The 19,149-nt window shown below is 43.2% G+C and overlaps 1 protein-coding gene across 3 annotated transcripts in view; it reads right to left on the reverse strand.

The window, feature by feature from the left end:
• LOC117452380 (tetratricopeptide repeat protein 28-like) overlaps nt 1–19,149 on the reverse strand; it is a 190,948-nt gene that overhangs the window by 105,924 nt on the left and 65,875 nt on the right. Inside the window, exon 1 of one of the 3 annotated variants that reach the window (XM_034090976.1) lies at nt 14,078–14,933. The exons of the other annotated variants lie outside the window; for them this stretch is intronic. Coding sequence (XP_033946867.1) covers nt 14,078–14,104 — 27 coding nt within the window. The 5' untranslated portion in view covers nt 14,105–14,933. Of the gene's footprint in view, nt 1–14,077; nt 14,934–19,149 lie in introns of those variants that run through there. 3 annotated transcript variants of the gene reach the window in all.

A 19,149-nucleotide genomic window follows, 5' to 3' on the forward strand; every position in this document is an offset into this window, starting at 1 on the left:
ATTCAGTGCATCCAGTAATGTCCTCTAATTTTGCACATAAACAAGAGAGTTTGAATGCTGGTCTACAAATGACATCAGCCTCTGGAGGTAAATGGTGTGTGGCCCAAGTCGATAGTATCAAGTGGTGTTGTGCAGCACACGTATACAGTATATACTATACCTACAGACACAAGCACACAAACACACAGATACAGATGCAGATACTGGAGGTGACCCAGCATACTGACAGGGTGGGACGTGACTTGATTAAGAATGGTGAGGTAAGAGTGATAAAGTACCATCTAAATCCACCCACATCCTGTGACCCTGCAATAAGTCAAACACCAACGACAGCCACACACACCATAAATAATGCTGTCTGATGTCAGGCAGGAGCAGCCCTCCCTCTGCTCAGGTTTACTTTCATTGTTCGACTAAAAGTGGAAAACTTTGCTTTTGGGAAAACAAACACAAAGCAGACATACCACACATAACAACTAATCAGATGCTAAAGGCGGATAAATCTAACTTCTGTTCTCTATTTTCATGCTCTCATGGGCCACATGTACAGACACAGAGGCAAACACAAATAGCACACACAGAATTATATCTTGTAGTTGTGATAATTCATGCAATCACACTCAAACACATCATGTGGGGTTAATAGAGCAGGTGTCCACCGCCGAGCTCCCTCTGCATCCTTGGCTTCTGTGCCAATAGTCTGGGCTAATTTGAATAAAAGAATCTGCAAACATTTGCTGGACCATTCAGGCTAATGTTCAATCTGCTGCTCTTTGACACAGTGCCACCGTGCATCTCATTTCCATTCCTGAAGCCAGCATTGAAGCATCATGTGGTGGTACTAGAGAGGGGGAAAGGTGTGGGAAGAGGAAAAGGAAATGACATGTTTTGCAACAGAGGAAAATGCTTGAGTATTCAGCTGGAAAGATAATGTGCGTCTCACACACAAATGTGTCAGCAGAACATCAAGGTCAAAGTAGAAAATAGAATTCCGTTGCTCTTTTTAAACAAACCGGCACAGGTGTGAGAAAGTGCAGAAAAAACTAATATTTGACAGAGAAATAATGGGGTGGAAAATATAGGAAATTATGGGGAGAGTCTTGTGGTATGAGTAAACACTCGCCACAGGTACTGGCATCCTCAAAATGCACTCTGTGAAACATACACATCTATTCATATATATCCATCTCTGCTGATGTGTAAATGTCTCGCATATTTCCCAAGCACGTAAAAAGGGAATCAGACCGTCAACAGCCGTCTCAAAATCATAAATGAGGAAAGAGGATGGAGGCAGGAAAACATGCTCCCATGATGATATAGCGCTTGCTTTTATGCATAGCAAGAGTTTCCACTCAGTTTCCTCCTCTTATTTCGGCACTACCCCGAAGATAATATCTCTCTCCGTCTTTTTCTCTGTTCCAAAGGCATGATGAGGGTTGCATAAAATTAGCTGCTTGACAAGGGGAACGTGTCCAGGGGCAACATGGAGGACCTTGTTTCCAAAGAGTCTCGACACACTCTGCTCAACCCCCCCATGTCCCCGAGTAACAACACAAGATCAGATAGAGAAGGGGAGAGGGGCTTGTTTAAAATAGCACCCCACAGACACTCTTCTGAAGATTTTAACTACCAGCAACAAAATACACAGCGTAAAATTAGGAACTCACTGTTGACATTTTTTCCATGTTCGGCTTCTACCACCCAAAATTAATACGGGATGTAAAGGTTCTGAAAATGGATGTTGTGTTGTTTATTGAATGCGAAAGGATACAGAAGCTCTTGTCAAAAACATTTGAATGTGTGATCTCAAACCCTACATGCACTGAAAATAGACAGGTTGGAGTCTTGAATGCTTAATCTACTCTCTGGTATCCCAGTCCAATTACAACCCGTCCCACGAAGCTCTTCCTTTCCACACTCTCACGGGCTGTCACATTCTGATAAGGAAGGGCGTAGCAATATTGAAGGTCGGTCAGTCTGCGCACTTAACCTCATTTCCCAACACTCTGCTCTGCCTCTCCCAGAAGAACCTTTTGATTGGTGTCCATTTGAAAAGCGGGCTTTGGGTTTGACGGGAGGGGCGCGGAGGGTAAGGGAGATCAGAGCAGCCTGAGCGTACAGCCTTAGAAATAAGCTTTTTGGAGCACGACTCCTGACTGCAGTCACTTATAATGGTTTTCAATTAACCACGGGAAAACACTGAGCACTAATCTGGGATAGCACAGGAGAACCAGTCATGCAATATTCATGTCCACAAACTAATGAAAACTCAGATTAGCCTATACATTTACATAGGGTCGTTGCAGTGGCATCCACACATTAAAGGAATCTGCTGCCAAGCGGAAAGAAAGTGTAAGACGAAAATGGGACGGTGGTACATTGGGAAATGGAATCAGAAAGAGAAGAGATAATGAAGAGTAGAAATGAGATCAAGAGAGAGCGGAATCAAGGAGAAAGAATTGAGAGGTCAATGGGACACCGGGAAGACCTTGAACAAAAAGGAAATGGGATCATGAGATAAAGAGGTGAAGAAAAGCAAGAAGAGGTGCGACTCCTCAAAAGAGATTAAGGATCATCTGCATTTTGCCTTCTCATCTGCCTCCGCCGTAATCATTCCTCTCTTAAGGACCAGCCCCCACTCAAAAACGACACCAATCTGAATGAGTGATCTTGACAAATTGGGCTGCTTGAGAAAAGAGGGTTGCTCTTTTGACTGAGCAGAGGGGCTGCAGTCAGTGGACAAAGATATAACTGTAATTGGCTGCTACACTCCCCTTCCTCCCCTAATCTCCAACAGCGGAAAGTGGCGACAGGGGAAAATGGGACAGCGAACACGAACAGATTGCCACAGCAGCAAAAATGCGCCGCAACCGTGGATTTCAATGATGTCTCAAATGTTATGTACACGCATCAGAACAATATGGGAAATTCTTCCCTAATCCTTAGTAGGTCACAAAAGACTTAAAGACTTCAAAGCTGGATTAATGTGTAACTGGACATAGCAATTCCACACTGGGTGACTTCTTACCAAGCATTAACATTGTATGTCAAACAAGGAGCTAATCGTGGGTTTAGTTCGAAAATATCCTTTGACCTTTTGAGGTCTCAGAATTAATTTTATGCTCCACAGATATCTAATTTTATGCTTTTATGGACTTACACATTGGTGGAATAATGGAAATGTCTTTCACTCAGGAAAGCACTGAGTCTGGTGTGCTTTAAACTGTTCTCTGTTAACTGCCTGCTTCCGTTTCATTTCACGACCGGTATATAAGAGGCTTGTGTACTGTACAGGCAACAGAAAAGGACATGATTTCTGGCTAATTTGAGAAAAACTCTTATTCCCTTGTTTTGGCCCAGGGAGACTAATGAATTCACAGTCCAACCAATGTGCTTGGCTAGCATGTTCTCCCCCCACTACTCTCTACCTGCTTTAACTTTCGGAAATGAAATGTGAGAAATGGGCCAATTTACAGCTAAAGGCTGTTTCTTCCTAAGAGGCACCAACATACAGATGGAGTACAGAGGATATGCATAGGTAGATGGGGAGAGATGAGGGGTTTGAATTCAGACAATGAAGAAAAAGGAAGAAAAAGATGCGAGACAGGAAAGCAAGACGTTGGCACTAATATGAGTGTCATCTCCGAGGGTAGACAGAAATGCTTGAATTGCATTTTTGGCCTTTAACTTCTTTGTACAAAGAGACTGGCGTCGAAGAGCAGCTCTTGATCTTTCCAATCAGCTACCATGACAAGAGCTGCTCAGATATTCAACAAGCAGAAACAAAAGAGGGTGTCAGCATCAAGAAGTTTACTTCACTCCGAGAAGTTTGAGAGATACACAGAAGTTGGTAGAAGCAGGCAGAACAAAGACGGTAGAAGGAAGTACAACAGAAACGAATATGAGAGGTCCTCCGCCATCTGTTCCTAATTATGTCTGGGGTCCACACTGCAGCTGGAAAACTCAAGCCCACCATTTGCTACTATTACCATAGCGCTGTTACAATATCAAATCACAATGGTCTCATTATTCTCCATATAATAAAAGCATGATGCAATTTATGTTCAACTAGTCACGTGTGGAGTTGTTGCCTACAGAAACATAACATCTGGAGGTGTTAGCAAGAGTCTGATGACACGTGAAGAAATCAGGTCATTGTTTCTGTAACGCTTAATGCCGTTTTTAAGCTCAATTAATTAAATGGTGAGACACCTACAGGATCTTTGACAGACATGGTGTCAGTTTCACAGCGCCCGGTGGAATAAACTAAGCATTGACGGAAACAAAGCCTTCTGATTGCTCTGACATCACATCTGTTAGCTCCTCAGCACAGCTTTAAGAGGATGAGACCAGGAGGTGAAGGAGGAGGTGGGTGGGTGGGCGAATGGGAGGGGTATCATTTCTCCCCCCCTCCCTCTTCCTCGTGGGACCAGTTACATTTTCCTATGATAGGAACTGGAAAACCACCATCGGTTATTAGATTACAAATAGATAGATGGAATGAGAAGAAAAAAAAGATCCTTAGTTAATTAACTCAAACCATATTCTAATCAGGTTTCATAATTCCCCCTCCTCTCAACAACCTCCGATCTGAATCCTCATACACACCCCCCCGGGACTCACCATCACACAAGCCAAGATGAGATGGGCACTCAAACAAGATCATTTGACGCTAATTTCCCAAACAGGAAAGCACTTAAAGACGCGCTCTGATTGAGACAACTAAGCACGTGCATCAACAGCTGATGGGAGCAACAGAATGCGCTCTGGATGGATAACATCTTTCTGTTTTGTGTACCTTGTCTGATACAAGCCATTTCCTTTCCAGGGCGACAGTTTCCGTCATCTCAGGAAACGAGCATGGGGAATTAAATGAGTGTCTCTTTATGGGAATGGGGACAAGTGGCAGTGATAACAGTCAAAGAGGTGTCTCAGAAGGAGTGTCGCTCGCCACTTTCGCATCTCCATTATCTGTCAACCTGCCAGTCCATCTGTCTGTTTGTCATACTGTGCTCAGAAGACCGACAAACTCCATTTACAAAGGAAACATGTCTCACATATACTGAGCACTGAGGAAAAGCGGCACACTGATCAGCAATGTTGCTATTGTTCAAAATGTTTCTAATTATTACTCCTGTAGCTGAAATAATTGATTTCCAAGGATTTTATCAAAGTTGTCTTGCCGACAACCATCAGACTGACAGCTCAATCACACAGCCATTACATTTGTCTCTCATTTTGATTAGAAATCCGTTTAAATGTCAAGTATATATTTTTTTACAGAACAAAGCACAACGTGAAGAAATAAAGAATAGGACAAACACCACTGAAAGAAGAAAGTAACTATTAATCCATTTGTGTAACTGTGCCTCTTCCGTACTGTTTTAGACAGTATCCCTTCTTTATTAACAAAGTTGTTTTATATCGTATCATTCCAAAATCAATGCATCTAGGCCAAGATTTCTATTGATGTGTAAATGCCTTAAGCCATGTAATTTCATCAACTGTAGAATCACAGCAACAGGCACAAACCAACTTATTAAATTCAATTTGTTTTTTTGCCAGAAACCCAAACTGGCAGCGAAACACCCAGCATTGTCAACAGATTTGAAGCGCACAGGATTTTACCAGATCACAATTGTACCATCAGGACCAAGAGCATATTGGCACATGAAGGACTGCTTTAATTTCTAAACACCTGCTCACTCTCGACCACACAACACAATGAGCACAGAGCTCTTCCTCCTGTCCAACAAACAATCATGTTCTTCCATTTTACTGAGAGCAGTACCACAGCCAACCCTGTCTCCCCTGAGTGCCTCCATGCATGTGTGTGCGTCAGAAGAGCCACCATCACAGCAGCCCGCACCTGCTCTGCCCGAGGCCCTGTTCTGTTAGCTCAGAGCAGCAGCACAATGCGGGGAAGGAGGAGTGAGGGGCTGGAGGGATAGAAAGCTGGGGGAAATAGATGTGTTGGTGTGAATGTCAACAGCCTAGCTCAAACTAACTATAATGCAATAGAGAACCTAATATGAATACATATGAGTTTCAAGATGATAGCTTTTGAGCTTCTGTGCACGGCACTGCTATAAATAATACAACATCTCAGTTGTCTGGAAGAAAATAGAAACGGTATCCTTCCAGGTAAGAAGTAAGTGTGTAAGTTCAGCTGTGCAGCCTTACTGAGACCTGTACGAAGGCTTCTGCTGCTGCTCAGAGCATGATGGACACATGCAGTCGTGTCCACTGACAGACACAGGCATGGATACTTTCACATGACCAAATGCCAGCCACCATGGCTATGGTAAAACAATGTCCCCAGGGAAGTGTTGTAAAGCAGTGAACTGCCCAGCAACAACAAACGAGAAGCATTCAGTGTCTGTAAAGCACAACATATTCATTCATTATACCACAGGGCTCTGCAGTTTGAGTCAGCATCTCCACACCTGAGCTTTGCCTTAGCTTCATACGGACCTAATGGGGCAGCTGAACTATACTATTCTGTCAAAACACACTATTGCACCATTATGCCTGGGAAATAGCACGACAACAGATGCAGCCTTCTCTGAAAAAGACAACATTGTTCATAAGACGCAGAGAAGGGTGGCTCTCATACTCTAAAATGTAAATTGTGGGAGTGATTTCACACCTGAAGCGTTACACCAACTGCTGTGTGCCAAGTTATAGTCTTTTCTTCCAATGAGCGATTATGTATCTTTTTTTACAGCCCTCATTCAAGCAGCTGGACCGACTGCATATACCAGTTTTTATAGCAAAAGACTGAGTAGCATTCATAGCAATAAACATGTTCTAATTCCATCATGCAGAACACCCAGACAGGTGGCGAAGTCGGCAAACACATTTTACATGGCTATTAAGGCAGACATTAGTTAAAATAATGTAACTTCAAACCAGAGAGATTGTGTAGTGTCTGGCCCGCCGCTGTAGCTGCGTTCTGCTTCGTAGAGTATATTTAAACAACTAAGAAGTCGCTGATGCTTGAGATTTCACACTGGTAACTGGAGCACTCTTCAGACTGCTGAACAATACATGCTCTAATGTGGCCTCTGACCCCGGTCACATGAATATAGATCAAGAGAGAGGGCTAGAGGAGGGGAATAACTGGCTGCCAGAGAGAAGATAGAAAAGTATTCCATCTCTGATGGATGATAATATCGCAGCGTTTCCATATATCATTTCCTATCGGACACAAGGATATCACTCACCTGTCAAGACAATCATTTTCAAGAGACTTCAAGGCTAACTCAAATCAAGGGCATTTTGAAAGGCAAAAATACACACGCATTCATGGACACACAAACAGATCCTTCCTATCATCAAGCTCATTTAAGGAAAGGTGGCAATGCAATTGTCTGGAGCTGGGAGGCTGGGGTAGGCATTACAGTTCAAGTCACATCCACAAATGTAGGCTGCAGATAGTGACACAAACAAACAACAATCAAAAAGATTTTTATTTTATTTTTTCAGAGGCAAGAACATGCACAACAGGAGGTAACACTGTAGAGCGCACAGATGAGGGGGGAGGATGCAAAGAGAGCATTATATTGTAAGTAGCTACGGCTCTATTAGACTGCAACAGAACCTCTAGTTAAATATATAAAATCTATGAGGCATGAGATCATTTTAGATAGGGGAGCACGGTAGGTAGACCTCAGAGGTTTGTTCTGTAGTCCTCATTACTGAATTTATCTCAGCGTGCCTGTCAGTCACCACCTGCCTGTCTGCCTTGTTAAGGGTGCTGGAATCATGAATCTCCCTTAGGAGACAAGCCCATGGACTATATTGAAGCGCTCCTGGCCCACATATCTTAGTGACTATAAACATATGCCTGACATAAGTATCCCAGTATAAGCCTCATATAAATATCCTCAGAGACAGAGGGGGGAAAGGCTCAGTGGGTCTTGCTCGGCACCATTTCTCCTTCCTTCCTGCAGCATTTTACAGCCAGCAGTAAAAACCTTTCTTAGCTCCCCTCACTACATTCAACATGGTAGGAAAACTAAGGAGAGGCAGGGCCAGATAGGCCAGAGTGACGGTGAGGGGAACTAAAACAATCTGCTCTGGGCTTGGTTGTTTCTGTGACCCCTTGAGAAGCACTCCACTGAGGCCGTCTGTGTGTGTCTGCTACACTGTATGACTGTAAAAACATTGCACAGCACTTACTCCTTTTCTAAAGAGGAAAGCAAAGCTCAGGCTAATCCAGTTTGCTCCTCTCTTGTAATATGTGCCATTTATACAAGTGGGCAGTGGTCATAAAGATGCAGGGCTTAATTGACTCTGTTTTTTCACGGTCAATATAAATCATCAATAATCTACTCAAGGACTAGATACTGAACACTCAGGTGCCAGACCAGGCCGTCAATCTGAGGAATGAAATGTCTAGTGCTGGACACATGAAGCCAACAGCTAAGCCAGGGACACACTCCTGGAAAATTGAGCCTTCAAAGAGGGGTTTATGAATCCCATCTCTGACAAAAGAAGAGATGGAATTAGTGGGATTTAGGGGCGTCAGCATGAGGCAGGGTGGCATTAGTGGTGCTCTTCACACGTCTCCATCCAGGCTGGATCACAGGCCCTCTTTGGAACACACTAGCAGCAAATGTCTGTCAGTACCAGAGGTCGCGTTAACCGAATATTTTCCGTCTATGAAGGATTTTTTTTAACAATGACGGAAAAATCTGAAAGCAGTCCGTCATTTTGACGGATTAGAACAAACTCGGAACAGCGCCAAAGTTTCCCCGCAGCGAGGCTCCGGTGTTATGCATGCCTGCCAAAAAGGAAATGATACCGTTTCCAAACCCAACTGTGCCGTACAAATCATTGAAATGTCTGTGAGTTTTGGCTTTACGCTGTGCTCACTCCCGCGAGGTGCAGTGGGCATGCATACCACGGTGCTAACGGTTCACGAGCGTGCGCCCCGCCCCCCGTTGACAGTTCACGACTGTGCTCTCCTCCCCCCCCCCCCCCCCCCCACCACAAGAGTGTAAAGGCCGACGGGTAATACTGAATTTTGACGGACATTTTACGATCCTGTCCGTGACGGGCAGTGAAAAAGTCTAGCGCCACCTCTGGTCAGTATACACAGCACTGAGTTGGATGGAGACAGCTGCGAGGCCAGAAGCCTGAGCTGATACGATGCCCGGCCCACTGGAACCAGTACAGTGTCGAGTTAAGGAATGTTGTGACTGCGGTGTTGGCAGCTGTACTCTGATAAATGTTGTGAAACAGAGAAAAGTGTGCATGTTTTTTAAGGCCATACGCTGAGGGGATGTGTCTTTTGTGCCAATGACAGCCCTTATTCAAAACATGTTTTATCCAGCTTATATCTGAAACCCTGGCTCTCAGTATATGCAAGACTGAGTACATAATACAGAAGCTTAACCAATGAAAAGAATGAAAATAATAGAGTTTAAATCCTGCAAAGGCCTGTTCCACCTCAAAGAACAAGGAAATGTGTTCCTATTGATGTGGTCCATCAAGTCAGGTCCGCTTTATTCCCCGGTGGAGGCACCCAGAGTCAGGCACCTCCTGAGCCCTGCGAGCAGCTGACCACACCCCTGGAACAATGACCTCAATAAACTCAAACATTGCTCCATTTGCTCTAACAAAACCACTGGGGGGTAAAGGAAAGCTGTAGCAAATCAGAAATGAGTGCTCTGAGGCTTGGAGGAAAACATTACAAATGAATCGCTCTACACATAAATCAATCTTAGCATTTACCAGTTTCTAGCCAAAAATCTATCTCGACACTCAGAGGAATTTGCAGGTCCCAGGAATGAGGATTAATGGGAGCAGGATGGCCCAGTCAGCATTGTTTCAATTGTTTCTCCTGTTGTGTTTTGACAGTGGACTCCCTAGAGGGCATTACCGGGCATATAGCCTACATTCAGCGTGTGCGTACCGCAGACCACTGCGTCACGATAAGACGTAGGAAGGCCTTGCTCTTTATCCTGTCCTCCATCTCTGTCCAGCTCTCCCACTGGGAGGCGGTGGACCAGGATTAACAGAGTGAGTACAGCACATACATTTCAGCTGAATTGCTGAGTCGCTGTTCCCCTCGTAACGCCCTCCTACCTGACCCAGCCCCCCGCCCCCACACCTTTCCTTTCAGGCCCCATGAGGACGAGCCAGGGGGCTGGCCACGCAGCCGCATCCCGTTCCACTCGGCATGCTGGGCCATAAATACTGCACAGCATCAGGAACAGCAGGTGCCATCACTCCCTATCATTAATTATCTCCTCTGCATCACTCTAGGGTCTCTCACTCCTAAACTCCGGATCTCCTGCACCATCTTATTCTCCAGCCTCCAACCCTTTCCCATTTTCTCACACTTTCTTAAATTCCAACCATCTCAGATCCTGTCAATGTCTACAGGTCTACAGCAATTATTCTGCTCAATATCCAATTTCCTACAATCCTACAATCTAGTCTTCATTTGTTCCCTGATGTATCTCAATCTATGTCCAGCACTCTATTCTCCCAAGTGACTTCTTCTCCCACTGACAGCCTAACCCGCTTTCTTCTCTGCTCAGATGTGTCTTGCAGCGCTTCTCTTCACATTCTGATGGGTTTTCCCCTGTTGTAAATGTATTCCATAACTGCTGGGCTGCTGCTAGCCAGGAGACGTCACGGGGACAGACCGAGCACTGGAGGCAGAGATAGCCCTTTCCCCCCCTAAGGAGAGCTCATAAATAATACCAAATCAAAGAGGAAAAGCAGCATGAGAAACTCCCCGATGTGAAAAGCCAATGAACATGGTCAGAGATGTAAGAGTGCGCCCGCTGATGGTAAAGGTTCTGTCTCCCCGTGAGCCAGGCCACAGAAACATGAGCAAGGCGTCCTGCCCTCTCAGGTGAGAAGGCCTCGTCAACTGTGTGCAACCCACAGAAACATCTGGCACAACCACAAAAACAAACAGTGGCTTCCTTTGGACTTGGTCACACTGCCACAGGGCATAATGTGAACTCCAAATGCAGAGCCTGGCTTTGTAATACGAGACCACCCAACAAATTAACAGGTTGTGAGCAGTTCTGAATACATGGGCTAAAGATGATTTAGAAATAGAAAAAAACATCTGGTAGCAAAAATAAAAATGCTGTTGCATAAAAAAACCTTGGACAAAGAAAAATCACAGTTGAACTCAGAGTTAAACCCTTCTGATACAGGCAGATATCATTCACATAGAAACTTTCCAAGCCACTGGAGTCCATAATTCATGTCATGTGCTTGTGTGCACACATACACAAACACAGGAAAGCAATCCATTGTCCTAAAAACCCACAATCCCACAGGTTCTTCATTCTCTGAATGCAACCTGGTGGCTTTCATTTCTCTCAGTGCACTTTAGGCTCGCTGCCATCTCTTACCTGACTCAACGAGTTAGCTTCCCCTCAGGACAGGTGCTGTCCACATTTTTTAATGCTTACCTTCCTCTAATACAACCTGACCACAGACGACTGCAGCGGCCGCCGCTGTACACCCACCCTTCCACATATGCTACTAGGCACAGCATGGGTCTAATGTTAGCATTCCTCAGCCTCACAAACACAAAACATCAGTGGCTCTGTACTTTAAAGGGAAAAGGGCTTTGTCGCACTTAGCCTTCCAAAAGGGCGATCTCCTCTTAAGCATTGGTTGTCCGGTTGTCACTGGCCATACAGATAGGGGGGTATATATCTAACCTCTATCAAAAACATATGGCAGCCTTGAGTCATATCATTCCCCCATCACATTTAAACGCTGTGTAATAGACACTCTCTCTAAATTAGCTCTGGTGCTCAGAGCAACTACATCAAAAATAACAGTTAAAAGTGAATCATAGAAATCCCCAGTGATAGAGATTTGACTACTTTCCTTTTTCCAAAACAGATAAGCAATCTACCCGCGACATTAAGGGAATGGCTCTCCTTTCTCTTCAACATCATATATTTGTAATTTTGACTCATTAGTATAATCCATTATGAAGAGGTGGACAGGACACTCAGCCCGAATCAATGTGATGCTCCTACACTTTCTATTGATTCCCATCGTACTTCAAGTGGAGTAAAGAGACAGATTGAAAAGTGGATAAACAAGAAGCAGGATTGGGAAATTGAAGGATCTTTTGTGACATCATTGTGTGTGCACTTTTAGAAGAGAGAACTGCTTCACACAGAAATCAATTTCTTTACTATGCGAAGCACAAAAGCTGTTTTTATTCCAGCGTCCTACCTGCTTTGTTCAATATGTTAGTCAGGCGACATGATTGGCATAAGGCCCGGGTGAATAGACAATATCATACAGCAGGACACACAAACACATACACACTATGTGGATCGCAACAAGTAATCTAAATTATTGTTCACTGCCCTGTGAGTGTGTTTCTTGCTTGTGATCATATGTATGCATCTTGCATGCAACATGACCAACAGGTTAATTAATCAACATCACAAAAAACGCATCCCCTCCTTGATGATAGTCATCAGATTTGGTACACTTGTTTGCTCACCCTTTGCAGACCCTTACCAGGTCTGTGATGAAAAGAGAATATGCACATGAAGGACAGTGTTATTTTTATGATTTGTTTTAAGCTTGAGCTCATATGACTACAGTGTGGCGGGGAATCAATTCCCGCAGTGGGAAAAGGCTTTTAGTCCTCAAAGAGGGTCTCAGGGATGATTCTGGCAGATACACTGCACAGCTGTAGAAATAATTTGGGCATGCTCACATCTTTTTCTGATGATAATTCAACATTAAGACGCTTGGTTTTGATTATTTACTTCTTCCAGGGTGAGATTATCCTCATTAATGACATTTGATGTGGAACAAATGACAAACCAAAATTAATTTAGGCAGAGAGATTGCAAATGACTTGGATCACACACAATGAAGTGGGTTTCAGCTACAAACAGTGCCAGTAGTAGTGGGTACACTACTTCTTGTATGTGTAACCAGTGCTATTTATACTGGGTAGTTACAGATACAACATCATCATGTCTCAGCTGACAGGGCAGAAAAATCTGGGCCACACAGAAAAAAATCTTGCAAACGTTTATGTTGCTGTTGTTCAAAGTCTTTTGGGGAAAATAAAGATTAGGATGATGTGATGGAGTCCATCCTTTAATTTTTTTTCTTTCACTTTAGACCAGTGTAAAGCCCACTTCTGCAAAGGAAAGCTACTTCTTGTCAGACAAGTGCCCCCTGCTGGTAACAATCTAAACCATAGGCATTTCATTCCATTTTTTATAGACCCCAGATGATTTTCAGACATTTTCCATGTTGTAATACTCCAAGGCTACGAAAATGGGGCAATAAGAATGCATGATGAATACAAATGTGTTGAAGAATATGTGTGTACTTGTAGAAAAAAGAAAGAAGGAACATGTTTTAGTTCTCTTACAGTCCTCTATCATATATAGGTATCAAATGAGGGGGGTGCCAGTTCATTCTGAAAGTTTAAGGTGCAAATATTAGTAAGATGCCATTTTTCACTTTCTATATACATGTATAATATATGGATAATTGTCATAAGTTTGTTTTAACCCAGGTTTCAACACTTTTTGTGCCCACAACTCAAAATAATCACTACAGGATACATGAATCACTGATTTATTGATTAGTCCAGATAACAATGATAGCCTTTATGATGTTGTTAAGAGGTGCAGAACATACAAAGCACAGGAGTATAACACATTAACATAGCAATACATGTCATACCCCGGATTAGCACTATGCGTGAACAGTATAGGTTGTATTTAGTGCAGTGCACAACAGCTGATAAGTGCCTCTCTTACAATATTTTAAATGTAGTAGAGGGGAACATTTATTAATAGGAGAAAGATCTTCAAATGAATGCTATAAAAACTTGCTCATCATTCCAAGTAGTCTTTGTTAACTGATCAGTACAGAAGCCTACAGCATACTGCTGATCTGCTTAGTGCTATCTATAGGTATCATTTGTAGTAAGCGAATAGAAAGAGCAGCAGTCTGTGACTGAGCCACCTCTTTTCAACTTGTGCTCTAACACAAAAACGTTATTTATCGCCATAATTGGAAGACAAATATCAGCCAGACTCACCTTCTTCCGGGGCTGCCATTTCATCATATTTGTAAACCAAAATTGAACAGCATTAAGATATTATAGGATAATGGAATGTAGATTCAAAGAAATCCAGAGCGCAAGTCATGCTGCCTCTCGACTTCCCTCAGTTTTGCAGCAGATTTTCTCCAAGAAGCGATGCATGATGATGTGCGAGTATCAGCTTTGCGGCAGTTTTTCAGTTGAGACAGTCCAGTCAACACAAATCGTACACCGGTTAAATCCACAGTTGAGATCGGAGAATAAATCAGAGACACATGGTGTCGACTGACAGTGTTTGAGGGAAAGGTTCCTGTGCGTAAATCCAAAGTACGAGTCCGTTACGAACCCACTCCCTCCTCACTCCTCACGCAGAGTCGGCCCCTCCAGCACCAATCTGGAGTGTGTTTTAGGAAAAATGAATTCCTAAACTTTTTCGAACCGAAGTCCTCCGTGTATGTAGGCAACACCATTAGTCCAGCGCAACACGGGTAGACTATGTCCAATCTGTTCTCTTCGATCCATAGGAAATAGGAGGAATGTGTGCCGAAATGCAGAACAAATAAATCACAGTTGTCACATCCCGTTTTTCAGTGGTCGAAACACACTTTTGGAAGTATTTGTGGATAAACAGTCCAAGAGAGGCCGGCGGAGACAGAGCGACAAGCGGGGAGATTACTTTCAGGGGGGAGGAGGGTGTACAACCAGCAAAAAAAAAAATCCCTGGAATTTCAGCGAGGAGCTGGAAGGATATCCTGATTCCAGCAACAGCAACAAATTGGACTACAGCTCTCAGATGACTTCCTTCCATGCGTTCCTCCAGCTTTGCAGACTTGGAGCGGTGGAGCTGGGCAGGCTGCAGCAGCTGGGTCATAGCGCCGCCGGCCGAAGAGTGCGCTTCACATTTACGCACCACACTGACGCTGCCCTCCAGACAGAAAGCAAGCTGTGGTTTTGGTGTGTTGCTCAAGGACACATTTCCAGGAAATGAACCTCTGAACGGTCTCTGTAGCCACGTGCCACCCTGCTGTGCCAGTCCATCATGCTGAATAAACAGGATACTGAGCTATGGTTTGGGGATTTGCGGAGGAACGTCAAAACTATTTTTGGGTACAAAGTAAAAGTTGTCAGTATACTTTACATATATTTTCAACATAATTGTGTTTTCCATACTGTAAAGCCTCGGTCTGCACAATTTGAAAAATAACTCATTGCAACTATTTTGACATATATATATAATATGCGATAGGGTTCACGACATGGAGGAATTTATACTTTTTAGCCTGGTCTCATTATGATAAAAACATATCAAATTCGCTTTTAAATTTGTTTGACGGGATAGACTAGCAGGACCTATGGGAAATTGTCACAGAAAAAATGGTTGAATTATCACGAATCCTTTTGTTATCTTTCTAACTTTTCACATTAACATCCCTTTAGGTATTACGATTTTGCAATGTAATGTCCCCCTAAATCTCTTAAAGAATCACTAAAGAGCCGCCTTCCAGTGTTGGTTTGATTTGCATTGGGTACAAGTCCATTGCCTCTTCTGCCTTGGCAAAGCCGTGGGTAAACATAATCAGTAGTTGAGCTGCTAGACCAGTCCATGTTTCATATTAGCAGAGCGCAGGAGGCTTCTTACGATGTTAAATTCAGCCCGTTGCTCCCGTAGTTTAGCACTCAGGATCGGAATCACTAAAGAGCTTCATACAGTCCATTAAATTGGAAAGTGTGTCTGAAAAATAAAACCTGCAATAATAAACTCAAACTGGTGATAATGAGCTGAGGAGATTCACAAAACATCACTCCAGTGATTCGTGCCTTGATAGCACATTGGTATCTATCATCCTTGAATATTTGTATGTGAATAGCACATTGAATTCTTTCACATGATTCACAAAGGACGGAGAGCCTTGGACGCCGGAGACAAATGAAGCCCTGTTTGTGCACACTTTGCCTACTTCCTTCTTCTGAGAGCAGCTGTCACATATCATAAACTGTGCAATATTTTACTGCATACGGCCATCAGAGGCATAACATTGCCAAAGATTTGTGTTTGGCATTATTTGGTCGGAGCTTTTCCAGGTTTAAAAAACTGACTTTTTAATCATTAAATGTTGAAGTGGGCTGGATAGAATTGAAAGCATAGGCCATGGTTGTTCAGGTATAGAAACCTCGCACCACGATCACTGCCACAGTCACTGAATGAAAACAGCTATCAACAGTTACAACACATCTTCTGGTGCTGAACACAGCTGCTGCAACACAAAACCAAAATGCATTCATCACTGGATATGAGACAGCATTAAACCAGTAAGTATATTTGTTTCTATTCATCAGGTATTATCTTGAGGTGAAAAGGAAAGTCAAAGAAATGGTCAATATTGAAGCGAGGTGAAATGTGTCTGATTTAAATTGGTTTAGGTAATGGACTCTATGGAGCTGAGAGTTGGTCAATAAGCGGGTGTCTCTTCAGGGGCAGCTGGGTCGGTCGTGCACCTTAGGGTCATTCAGATAACAAAAGACAAGAAGGAGGAGGGGGGCAAGCTGGCATATGGCCTTATGGACAAACTCCTGCTGTGTGCAAAATGCTGGAAACTTAGTCCACAGCCGGCACTCAGGCAGAAAGACACTTTGTGTGATCAAAGCACACGTTTGCAGTCACAGAGTTTCATTGTTTGCATCTATATTTTGACAATAGTTTACAAAACATAACTTGTATTCCTATGGTCAGCTAGTGACGGACTCCTGTATCCTAAGACTACTATTTACATTTATGTTCTCTTTCAAACACACGCTCACTCAAAGACATTGAAGTCCCACCATCTAAAACAGGTTTACACAAGCGATTGATTCATAAAACCCATGTTTGATGAGTGATCAAAGGCCAGTTCAGTGTGCTGTTCAGCAACAGTCTGTTCGTAGTGAAGCCTGTCATCTGGCATCCCCATACAGAAGCAGGCTCCCTGTGCGTGCCTCTGCTTTCCCAATCAGAGCCGCACAGGAAATCAGACTCCAGCCTTCAGAGGGAAACAAAAACCCCCTCTTTCATTTTCCACAACTTGGAGCTGTTTAAAAGTTTGCGCTTCCTTTTCTTGTTCTTGCCAATCATGCCCTCAAAAATGTCTCCACTGTATGTTGTGATCGTGGGCTGGTTTCATAAAGATGGGTTAGCATGATAAAGTGTCGTCTGAATCAGAAAGCTGTACGAAAATAAAGACTGACTCGTGTTTAATGTAAAAAGTGAACCACCCAGAACTAAGAGCTCTGTCTCCAATGTCACTGTCAACTGTCTTACAAGAAGAGAAAAACATGGCTTATTCTGCGGTTTGTTAGCAATTTATATGAATTAAAAAGTAATTGGATTTTTTTTCAGTGTAAAACTAACCCTTTTGGAACGCTACTACAGTATTTGCCATTGATTCACAAAATGTGTCTAATAAAATGTCCTTGAAGCTTTTTTTTTTTTCCACAAGGCACATATTTTCTGCTGGAATGAACAATTAGTACCTTTCAGTTGCTGCTCAGTGAGCCACATTTTCAGTTAAAAGACTCTTAATCTGCCTAAATATAAGAAATCAGTTCCAGTTAAGATCATCAGAAATCAGAGAGCTCTCTGTAGAACCAGTGAAGTTGTACGTCTTCACATCACATCTGCTGTGGTTAATGTAGTTTTGAACATAGCTAAACATGAGCCGTCATGTATCCGTCTGTTTATCAATAATTCTACTTGGTGTAAAAAGTACAAATAACTGTCAGAAAAGTCTTTGAAAACCCCACTGAGGAGCAACACTCCAAAAGCTCTTCAGAATGTCTGAGGGTAATATATTTTCACACAGACACTCGCTCTTAAGTCAGTCTGGAGTGTCGCTGTGCGCTATCTGTCCCCCACTCAAATAAACAATGGCCTTTTAATTACAAGGATGGAATTTCAAGCCAATACATTGCGTAGTAAGAGCACAGAGATATGTACCCTAATGTCACATGCACAGACATGCAATATGCAAACAGCTCTAACAATACGTACTCCTACAATACTGCACATTCTTTTACAAGGTCTACGTTTCTCATGCTTGTATAGAAGATAGCATCAGTATAAAGAATAATAAATAATACATTTAAGAATATAGAAAAATATTACAGAAATCATCACTGAAATGGCCGATTCATGAAGGCAAGAGCCTTTGAAAACGAAATCATATTCCCTGCATGAACATTTATAACAGGAGAATATCATTTACAGTGTTTGACAGATTGCTTCCACTGTCACACATGGCAGACGGATGAATCTGTTCTGAAATGCTTAACAGCATTATAATAATAAAAGTGTTAAACAGCAGTGACACCCACCCACTCTGTTGTGCCGTACATCACCGAAAACAAATAACCCTCATCAACATTCAATCATTCACCTCTTTTACAGTGCTCTATTCTTGGATGATGTTGTGTCAGAATGTTGCCTGCTGTGGATCATGTGAGATGAGTGTGCATGGGGTTGTGTGTGTGTGTGTGTGTGTGTGTGTGTGTGTGTGTGTGTGTGTGTGTGTGTGTGTGTGTGTGTGTGTGTGTGTGTGTGTGTGTGTGTGTGTGTGTGTGTGTGTGTGTGTGTGTGTGTGTGTGTGTGTGTGTGTGTGTGTGTGTGTGTGTGTGTGTGTGTGTGTGTGTGTGTGTGTGTGTGTGTGTGTGTGTGTGTGTGTGTGTGTGTGTGTGTGTGTGTGTGTGTGTGTGTGTGTGTGTGTGTGTGAGTACATGCATGCGTGTGTCTTAGTTGGAGCTTGGTGTTGATTAAGTGTCTGGAGCCTGAGGGGGGATAATGAGAGCCTCTAATTAATGAGCCTGTGCATATCTCAGAGTCACAGGGTCCTATCTGCTGAGAACAACTCCACACACACCCATACTCAAAAAAAAAAAAAAACACACACACACACCTCAGTGCACCATAGGGATCTTTTTCCCTGCACTGCACAGCATTTTCTCCAGGGAAGGCCAGCTGGGACTGTGTCACTCTGGCTGCTGTCCCTGATAAGTGTCCTCTAATAGGGATGGATGGGGGTTAGGGAGCCCCGCTATGA

Source organism: Pseudochaenichthys georgianus, chromosome 9 (assembly GCF_902827115.2).
Source record: "Pseudochaenichthys georgianus chromosome 9, fPseGeo1.2, whole genome shotgun sequence".
Classification (NCBI taxonomy): Eukaryota; Metazoa; Chordata; class Actinopteri; order Perciformes; family Channichthyidae; genus Pseudochaenichthys; species Pseudochaenichthys georgianus.